Raw genomic sequence first — 11,363 nt, forward strand, 5'->3', positions numbered from 1 at the left:
CCTGTGTTTTGCTTAGCTTAGCTTGTTCTAAGTAGGTGCTCCAGACCACTGAGCCATCTCACCAGCCCCTGAGGCAACATTTTTTAAAGGTAAAAACCAGAGCAATCTAGAGAAAGTTCCTCTCTTTTTATAGCTGCTGCTCTGATGCAACCTATAAAACTTGGTGGTGGTAAGGATATGTGCACTGGAAATTTCTTAGAATAATTTTTATTTTAACAGTTCTCATGGTAGGTCAGCTTGGTGGTGAGAAACAGTGAGTCCACAGGATTTGACAATGTGAAGAATTTACAATTTGGTGCAATGGTTTTTATAGGTTATAATACTGAAAAATATAACAACATATCAGTTAGAAATGTGAATAGTGAATTATCAGAAAATCAAACTAAAAAGCAAATAGATACAGACTCAGTACTTCAAATCTGTTTCATCTCAGAAGAACACAGAACCATGACTATAAGACTTAAATTAGGACTTATTGGACATATTTGGCACTTTTGGGTCTTACATGAGAAATGAGATTAACAATCTAAATTATTGCTTGGTATAGTGGCGAATATTTGTAATCCCAGTACTTGGGGATGCTGAAGCAGGAGAATCACTGTAAATTTAAGGACACGTATGATACACAGTGAGACCCTCTCTTACCTTCTTCCCACACTAAATTATTATGGTCCATATAAATTTCCACACAGGTAGACAGTGGCCAAAATAAACTGTTATAAGGTTTCAATTTAAAAACATAGCATCAATTATATTTCATCAATTTCTGGCACTTTTAAGGCTACAGAACATATGACCACTTTAAAAAGTAGATCAGTACTGAGAGTATAGCTCAATGGTAAAGCACATGCTTAGCATGTGGAAGGCTTTATGTTTAACACTCTCTCTCCCAAAAAGACATGTATACTATGTATACTAGGATAATTTCCAGAGGTTATATGCTGACACAGAAGACTATGTCTTCAGACAAGCAAATGTGTATACTCCCTACAAAATTATCATGGAAATAGAGACAGATCGGTAAAACGTGTTACAGAAGCTATACCTGTATTGTCACATTTACAGTCTAGCCTCAAAGCCCTTGTTACAGGGCTTGATATGTTCTAATACAGTCTCTGCTTCTTGCTGGTCACTACTTGCACCCTTAGCTACCTGAATACTTCCTGAAGGTCCACCAGCTTCTCTGCATGTGGTCACACATTTATCCTCTCTCATCTCTAAGCACAACAGCCTTCCATCTACTCATCAGTTCACAAATATTCCCTGTGTTTTCTTCTGTTAATTTCTAGTTAGATGCTTATTCATTCTTTTGCTTCTGTGGGCATATAGATGATATTGGGATACATTTTGCTAAGTATACAGCAGTAGTCGCCATACATCTCTTCCTTGAATGTTGATCTATTTGGAAAATGTCTGATATTAACATTATCGAATATTTAACATAGCTCTGCTAATTTTTTTTTTTTTTTTCAGTACCAGGGATTGAATTCAGTGCCTTGCACTTGCCAGGCAAGCACTTATTCTACTGAGCTATCTCCCCAGCCCTCTGCTAATTTATTAATTCTTCCATGTCTTTTTCATAGCAAAATATAGGAGTAAAACTTAATGCTGGAAGTGTGAGGAACTGCTCAAACAGCAAGATAGCACAGAGATACTTTTGTATTACATCATTGATCATAGAACCCCTTTGAGGATTTTCTGCCGATTTCAGTTTTTTTTTTTTTTTTTTTCCTCCCCCGGAATTGGGGATTGAACTCAGGCCCAAGCTATCTCCCCAGCCCCTATCTGCCTATTTCATAGCTACTGGGTTCTTTGTATCTACCACTTCTAACACTGCACACATATTTTTGGCAGAAATGTATGATGGGCTTTGCTATGTCATAAATTATCTTTACTTTGCATAAACGTTCTTTACAGACCACTCATATCAACTCTAGAATATAAATTCCTAAATGGATATTCTTAGAATCTGGAGACAAAATACAGAAATACATGACACTATATCCTCTTTTTAAAAAAAATTTTTAAAAATTTTTTAAGTGTCTTTTTCAGCCTTAGCATAGTCTGCCTAAGTGGAAAGTATAGTACCTATACAATTGTCTTTGTGTATGTCCTACTGCACAAAGCAGACCACTTCACTGCTAAGAGCCTATTATTCTCCTTTTAAGACTCCTTTCAAGTGGTTCCTTTTTTTTCCCCCTTGGACGTGCTAAATGGAGTCAACCTTATTTCTCTGAACATCTACAGTAGTCACTGTTTCTACCCTACCCATGTGATGCTTTGTACCATACTGTAAAACATTTTTTTCATAGTGCTACTTGTCTCTAAAGTCCAAGAGGACACATTTACTTCTAGAGCCTTTGTAGTACCTTGTTTTTGTAAGTATTTAATATATTTTTATTGAACTGGATGAATTATTTTTAAACCTAGAACCAGAAGAAGCACTACATATCAAACATTTATATCTGTTCCCATTTATGGTTTTTTTTGGTAGAGGAAGATAGAAAAGAATTTAGGTAAACTAAATGGAAAAGAGTTTTCTTAGGAATCTCTGATGCTACATAATTCAAGAGAACTTGAGATCATAAGCTGGGTCAAAATTTATTTTTCCCAAACTTCCCGGATAATCTTACAAATATGTGAAGTCCAGTAAAGAAATGGGTATACTGAGGATAAGTGTAGAAGACAGAAGTCGGGGTATTGTGAAGACAAGAGTAGACAACAGATTCTGCCAGTGTGAAGTTCACCTGCTGGAAGCTATTAAATCTTTGATTTTTATGTACTTACACAGGGTATTTGAAGTTCAGTTTTAGATAAATGTTCATGAAATTCAAGAGACTCACACCAGAAGTAAAACTACCTTCACTGATACCTGCTTATTGATTGTGTTTTTTTAAGAGCTGATTATGTTAGTTCTTAATCCTACAGGTGCCAGTTATACTTGTTACTGTAATAATATGATCCAATTAAATATTTCATAAAATAACAAAATATTAGTTATAATTTCAAAATATTAGTTGAAAATGAGTTGTTTCTATGAAAATCAAGGTCAATGCTTTGGGCAATTCAATATAAGAATTGCTAAAAATGATGTTCACAGATGTAAAAGACTAGGGGGAAAAAAAAAACAAAAACAAAAAAACCCAAAACAAACAAAAAAAGACTAGGGAAAATCATAACACTCTGTGTTACACAGTAACACTGTTTCACCAGAGATTAATCTGATTCTCCTTTAAAAAGATTTCATCTTCTCACCATAACTATAGGTATAGTAGTTTATGAAAGAAAGAAGACAAGGAACTCTTATGAGAAGACTCCATTTAAAAAATACTCCATTTAAAAATACAATATGGCTTCATATTACAAAAGTGGTGCATACATGTAAAATGTGTTTAAGTAGTTTAAGGCTCTATTTCATTTTTTAATCCTATGATCTTTACTAGGGCCCATTTTTGATCATTATAACAACTAACAATCCAGTGTGTTTTAGGTGGGCTTGCCAGATAGCTCAGTTGTTTAAAGCACGGCTTGGGCAAATGCGGTCAGGTGCAGGGGACCATGGTTTGATCCCCAGCTCCACAAGCAGCACCAGACACGCCATTAAGGCAGCTTGAACTAGCCAAAAAAAAAAAAAAAAAAAAAACTTTCTACAGTTTGTTTTGGGTTAAAAGATCTAAGTTTCACAAGTATCTTATTTAAGAAGATCCCTTATAGGGCCAGCAAGGTAGCTCAGTGGACTAAGCGCCTGCTTTGGCAAGCGCAGAGACCAGGGTTTAATCCCGGGTCCTACAGAACCCCCAGGCGCACTGAACCAGTGACAAAGTCCAGGAGTGGTGGTGCACGCCTATAATCCCAGCACAGGGGAGGCTGAAAACAGGATGATCAGTTATCAGTCTCACTGTGTAGTGAGACTGTGTACCAAATACATAAATGAAAAAAAAAAAGATCCCTTATAGAAATATCACACAAACACATGAAATTCACATTACATGGTTTTATGGATGATAAACTAACATGAAGGCTACAAAAGATAGGAAAAAAAGCAAACAAAAATCTAAACCTAATAGCAACTATCTGGTATTGTTTTGCTTTGATATGCTATGAGTTCATAAATCTAAAATATTTTCACTATTATAAAGTTGTAAGAAAGAAGCTATTACATATTATTTTGCCATTGATCGTCACAAAAGTAATCTTACACCTCCAAAGCAGAATTAAATGTCAAGTATTTGTATAAGAAAAAGGAGAAATCATCCTTTCTTAAAAAAATAATTTACTTATTAAGAAGAAATTATTAGAACAAACTTTAAAAATTAGCTTTATAACTTCTTGAAAGACTAATGCCTAAGTATCTAAACACTGAGCAGCAACATGTATCATAATGTAAGTAAAAACTTTGAAAGTCCAATTGATCAAACTGTTTAAACAAGTGTTTCTAAAGAGAGTGAAACAGTTGTGTAATTTTTCTTATTTTTGTATCTTTTCTAACAATTTATGGTGAAGCAAAAGAATACCATAGGCAAATACAAATATGTTCATTTTAACACATAAACTTTATTTAAAATTACTTAGATTAAAATTACAATAAAGTGTTTAAGAAGGATTTTTTTTTGGCCTGGCTCGGTCTACCTTAAGGGCAGGTCTGCTTAGGGAGGTGGAGGTAGGGATCTAACTGTGATATCCTGAGCTAGTCATTTAAGCACATTAGCAGGCGCTTAAACAACTGAGCTAAACAGCAGGCCCCTACAATAAAGTGTTTAAGATTGTTATTTTATATGGTGTTCTATGTATATTGTCTCATGATTATATTTTTAAATTCATCTGTTCGCTCATTTGCCTGTTGCATTGAATCTACCACTGGCAAAAACATAAAATTCAAAAAACCGAAAATCTGCCCTAAAAGTATTTGTTATATTTTCTTATAAACATGTAGTATAACATATACTTACCCTCTCTGTTATTGTTTTGTTGATACTATATATAAGAATTTGGCTTTTTCTCAAATAAATGTTATGTTCAACTTAAAAGTTTCTAAGTTACTAAAATACTTCGTGTCTTTATTCACTAAAAAAAAATAAGACTGCAAAAAGTAATTATTAACATGAATTATTCTGATGGAAAAACTGATAAATAATTTCTTAAAGGCTAGACAGAAGCATGCTGGTAATTTTATTTTACTTCAAATATATGATTTACATTATATATGAGAACAAAAACAAAAACAAGGTGCAGAAATTGAGGTCTTCAGTTTCCATAAATGGTTATGAAAAACAGCTCTAATAGATGAATGTGGGCAGGACTGACCTCTGGCTCATTAGAACTTATTTTCTGAAATAAAACATTGCTCCTTCAAAATTAGAATCACAACCTCAAATTCTGTACATCAAAAAGTATATTTACTTTCAAATATTATATTTATATGTTGGGGCTTTTCTAAATAAGTAAATTACTAAGTTAGCAAAATAATAATTCAATAAAATATACCTGGTATGGTGAGCATAAAATAAAGGAAAACTGCCACATAAATATATATGCCCACATTTTATTGCTTGATCAAGACTAACTTGAGGGATGGCAAGATAGCTCAGCACTCTAAGTGCCTGTTTAGGCAAGCGCGGGGACAGGGGTTCAATCCCTTGCACCATATGTCTTGCCAGCTCTGCCCCCAGACATGCTGAGCCGGCCAACAACACTGGGCGTGGTGGCACATGCCTGTAATCTCAGTGCTGGGGAGGCTGAAAACAAGAGGATCACTGAGTCCGAGCCATGCAGTGAGACCCTGTACCAAATATATTAAAAATAATAATTATAATAATAGACTAATTTGAAACAGAAACTCTGATTACCAGTGGAAGATAAAATATCTTCACTCCTCTTAAAAGTGTAAATAAATTGAAAGCACTATATACTTCTGCATAATTATACAGAAGCTCACATAAAAGATGCTTTTCTTTTTAACATTATATACTTAAATACTATTACAATAGGTGACAAGCTATTCAAGTCTGGGTTTCTTCACACTGGTTATGCCTTTAATGACAAAAGCAAATGAAACTTACTGTTTTTATGTCTGTCATCAAGACAGATTTTTTTCTTTTTCCTATGTCTTGGAATTCTAAGGTATTTTAATAGGAAAACAAGACAATTATAGGGATAGGTATGTAAATAATCTTAGAATGCAAATTAGTTTTAACTTATAAAAGTACTTGATTTAAATACAACCAACTAGGTATCAGCATTCAGAAAGCAGACACGGGCATAAATTATTTCATGAATAATTAACAATGAAAGCATCTAATACTATACGAAAGAAATACATTTTACCTGGATTAGATGAGGCAATGCTTTTAACGTAAGGCAAAACCAAATTCCCAGCTTGCATGGAAGCAGATCATGCCATTGTGGTTTTATCAGCAATCTAGAAGGGTAGGGAAACGAAAACAACAAATCAGCATAATATTCTAAACTGAGAAACAAAATTTTTTTTTAGTTCATGAATTCTTTTGAATACCTATTTCACCAATAACAAAATATGAAGTATTCAGAGAAATATTTGAGTTATCACATAATCTGACTTAATTTTTCATGAAATATACACTTGATCTTAGCCAAAAGGCCGAGAAGCGATTTTCATGAAATATAGTAGTTACAACAGACATAACATATAGAGCAAGTAACAGAATACAGTTTAAAACTTTGGGGAAGGAGGCTCCTAGTCAGGTTATAAAGATGCAAAATCCTTCTTTCTAACCTAGGTTTTTTACCACTTCTACAAAACAATGCTTAAACCTTATGATTACTCCAGCTATTAAAGACTAACTATCATCAGACTGTTCAAGTGCTGACAACCAGATATGAAGACTTTAGCATAAACAAACCAATACATAAAAATCAATGTCATTTGCAGTTCACTGAAGCATTACTCACTGATGTCATCAGAATAGAAGACAGGCAAAATAGTGTCTGCTCTCTATCCCACATTGATCCAGTTTGTGCCCTGCTGTGTGAACTATTTAAACCCTTTATTTCTCTTTACGAATCAATGGTAGAAATGGTGGTATCTTTCTGAATGTATAGCATGCATCACTACTACGTACTGCCACTTCTCAGCTCAGAGATTCTCCTAGTAATCTTTTTTCCCCTAAAGTTTAGTAAAAACTTCAAACTATAAGAAATCAAAATTTTTGTGTCATTTTAATACACACTCACCCATCATGAGAGAAAAATTCTAGGAATTTTACTTAAGGTTAGCATTTATCTTATAAACTACGGTAGATTAGTTTTATATACTATAGATGTAAAGAGAACACATCTGAAATAGATACACACATAAAGATAGTTTAAAACTTTCAAATGATAAATGTTTTTTATTTATTCCCACCTTTCACTTTTTTCTGAAGCACCAAGTTTTGATATATCCACACTCTTGCCTCCTGTCCTTTTTTTCTTTTCTCTCTTTTTTCTACTAAGCAGTTCATCCTTAATGTGGAAAGAATTATGGCTATAGGTTATCATTAAACATGTGCTCTTGAAATGTTATCAAGACTCTTCTGTGAAGGGTAAACACTTTAGAGGAACACTTATGCAAATGTATGTATGGTCCAACATAATTAAGTAAAATCATCAATCTTTCACAATAACTGTTGCCATGGTATCCAGGCCTTAAACACACATGAAGTGCAGCACTGTCAGTCTTGTGCATCTCCATAGCAATCAAAGTTTTCTAAGAGAAAGCATTCCACTTACTTTTTCTCATTCATGCAACTTTAATAATGTCACTTCAAAAGGAATAAGTAAACAGATGCTAATTCATGAACACCGATAAATGTGTTTATCTTTATGCAATAAACAAATACCAAATACAAATCCATACCAGAATACTAGAGTAGCATATTAGATCAAGAAAAATGCAATTTTTTACTGAACTATTCTCTGAAGGTATACAATATATTCACTTCAAATCTTATTTAATTAAAACGTCTTTAAAAGCAAATACTCATTACATAAGTATTTGTGACAAAAGATTTCTAGAACAAATTTCTTATATTAAATAATAACTATATTTAGAAGGTGATAATTATGAAAGTATGGTTCTACTTTCTAATTTTCAACTAAATAGTTGGACTTTAACAAAGTTTTATAACAAAACCAAATGCTATATTTTTAAAAAGGATATTTTTGTTTTTGAGTTAGAGATAAATACTATTGAATATAAAAAATTATTCAAATCAGTATATGTAGAAAAGTAGAAATTTTTATCACTTGAGAAATAAAATGTCTTACATTCCATATAAAATGAAGGTGGCTAGATCATTTGATTTATCGCCAATACTTACCAGTTGTTTTTCCAGGTAGATTGACCAAACCACAGCATAATGACCCACTGTGAGAATAATGAACAAGAGTAATGCCAGCTCAGCATTGCTCATTTTTCTCACCCTCCTGTAGTAGAATACAGGCTGTCGCCAATCTGGGAGTCCACTGATCAGAATATCATCGTACCTACAGCAGCAAATGTAAGTTTTTCATGGGGAGTTTAAAATAAAAAACAACAATAAAAATCTTTACTTATATTTTCACAGAGGAAGAAGAAAATTTCTCCTAAAGGATAACATTTATGTAGATCACCAGCACTGTACTGTGTAGTAAATTCAAAGAACCCTATGTGGTCCACCTTCAAGACGGTGCACAGTGACATGGTGGATCCCAGATCTCTTGTGTTACAGCACTTAGGGATGTGGCCCTAACACCTTAACCTAAAGGAACTACCTATGATCTACCTGTATTCTACTCTGTGGAAGAAAATCCTACCACACAGGTAGCAAAGGAAGCACTGAAAAGGAGAAAAAAGATGAGAACTACTTGATACCATGAATTATACTTTAAGTGAATCAAATTCAGAATTCAAATTTTAGTCAGTGCTTTTATTTCTACTCTCATATATGGTTCAAGATTGAAATATTTATACATATTATTATTCAAAGGCTTTAATGAAGTAAAAATCTTTTTATTTTGTATTCCTCATGTTCCTTCAGAAAACAAAAAATTCCAAAACTTTCTAGAAAGGGGTGAGGAAGCACCTAATACCTATGCCATATTTCTCAATAAAATTATCTGTACATATTTAAGTAGTAATTTCCTCATTTTTGGCTCTTGTTGGAAGGGAAGAATATTAATAAGTAAAAGTTCTAACTGTAGTGCATTTTAATCGTCTTTCCTGGTATCATCAAGCTAGAAAACACTTCAAAATAAAATTTCAATGGAAGTTAAATGTACCTGTCAGTTGAGGGAAATATTTTTAAGGTTAAAAATAAAGAGTAACATTTATGATTGTTAAACTCAAAATGGACACACACAAACACTGTATGTTCAACACACACAACCTGTTAATCTTAACTGAATACAACTCATTAAATATTCTAATCACACTATTTCTAGAATTAAATCTTCACTGAAAGGCCTAATTTGGTGCAACACATTGACCAAAATATTTTAATTAAAAATATTCTGAGTTAGTCGTAGGCCTAATTACAGGAATAGAAATAGGGCCTATATTGTCAGGCAGGTCAGTAGAACTCAGTAGTAGGTTTTTCTCAAGTAAATTGACTGATCTAGGAATAATAGCGCAGCTGCTAAACTGCCAGTCTTGACATGTAAATCAATTTAAATGCAACAACTGCAGTAGCTACTTTGATAGTTATTAAATTGATACCTTGGAGATATGCTAAAAAAAATAAAGCAGAGCTTTATTTCAGGCAACTTCTTTTTTTCAGTGGAAAAACACTGGTTATTAATGTAAAATATATTTTATTAGCAAATTTTAAAATGACTTCAATTGACTTGTTATTAATAACACTATTAAATCAGAATAATCAAATATTAAAAGCAAAGGCCACTAATTAGTACTAAACTCTTAAAAGGCAAACTATATTTTAAAGGAGCCTACAAATTAAAATATGGCTGTGTAGTAACAGGGTCAGACAAAATTTGAAGCTAAATAGTATCCTTTCTCAACATTTGTAGCAATTCTTGAATAGTAACCTCAAGATATCACGCTATGACTTCATTCAAAACTATCATTAAAAAAACCCTATCGTTTCTATCATCAAAAATTTGTCTAAATCTTTTAAAAAACTGGCTACTAAAAAAACCCTGGCTATTTAAAATTCAACATAGGTAAGTACAAAGGTTTCAATTAATATAACACAAGATTATAACATTTGAATGAAGTTCAATGAATGTTAAGTCTCAAATTTATTTTAAATCTTATCCTACTTCAGATCTGTTGAAGGAAAAAAGATGAATATAAAATCACTACATTCAACAAATCTTCCTCATAATATAACTTCATGTAAAAAGTATTGCTATTAATTTAAAAAATCTCAGGAAGTAGACACAATTACCTAATAACATCACTAAGTATTAAATTTGTTTTGGCTCTAAACTGTATCAGAAGAAAGCATAGCTGAGCTTTGGTAAGAATGTCATTAAATATTTTATCTCCATCACTGCTAAAAACAGTAAGTATCTGTGAATAGCTACTATTTCTCTACCTCATTTTTAAATTGTATTTAGTGCTCAATCATTCAAGACTGCAAAACCTCATGCACTGAACACATTAAATGTAACCAGATATTTACTAGCCTATGACTGCCACTCTGAATAGCAATGTCCAAGAATTAAGCTTAGAATCAATGCTCTATTGATTTTACTATCAATGAACATTATGGCTTACGGGACTGGCCATTTTAAGGGAAGATAGCATCTATTATAGTTCACTTTTTAGAATATATGCTGTTAAAAGATAAATTATCACTTCCTTGGTGAAACACCAAAAAGACAAATGCACTTCTCAAAATACAGACACTAAGTTCATAAATTACTTAAGAAAAAAACACTATTCTGTGAACACAAATTTAAAACATCACTTTATTATATTTTGTTAATATTTAAGCATACATCATTATCAAAATACTATATAACTGAGATTGATAAATGGTGCTTCCCTGGGACCACAAAAATATGTACTATGTTTTCAACTGTGTGTTAACAATGTGTTAAGCCCTGATTAAGAATGCATGAATATATAAATGTTATAAGATACACAGAAGTAAATATGATGAAAATGTCACCAATGAAACAAATTCTTTGCAACTATAAACGGATTTCCTTAAAAATGAAAACATTAACTGATCAATTCCACACATCTAACATATGGCCTAATTATATTTATTTCACTAAATTTTCTTAAAACATACATAATAAATATAAAATAATTCTGGTATAATTATTTATGAGTGCCAATCAGAATGTGCAATTCCATCAAACATATATAGCCTACTATAACTACTGGGAAACAGTGA

The 11,363-nt window shown here is 32.5% G+C and overlaps 1 protein-coding gene across 1 annotated transcript in view; it reads right to left on the minus strand.

The window, feature by feature from the left end:
- Dnajc1 (DnaJ heat shock protein family (Hsp40) member C1) overlaps positions 1-11,363 on the minus strand; it is a 198,853-nt gene that overhangs the window by 97,476 nt on the left and 90,014 nt on the right. Inside the window, exons 4-6 of the mRNA XM_004644763.2 lie at positions 8,337-8,502; positions 7,382-7,479; positions 6,325-6,418 (exon numbers count right to left, since the gene is read on the minus strand). Of these exons, the coding sequence (XP_004644820.1) occupies positions 6,325-6,418; positions 7,382-7,479; positions 8,337-8,502 (358 nt within the window). The remainder of the gene's footprint in view (positions 1-6,324; positions 6,419-7,381; positions 7,480-8,336; positions 8,503-11,363) is intronic.

The sequence above is a fragment of the Octodon degus genome, unplaced genomic scaffold (genome assembly GCF_000260255.1).
Source record: "Octodon degus isolate 3935 unplaced genomic scaffold, OctDeg1.0 scaffold00208, whole genome shotgun sequence".
NCBI lineage: Eukaryota > Metazoa > Chordata > Mammalia > Rodentia > Octodontidae > Octodon > Octodon degus.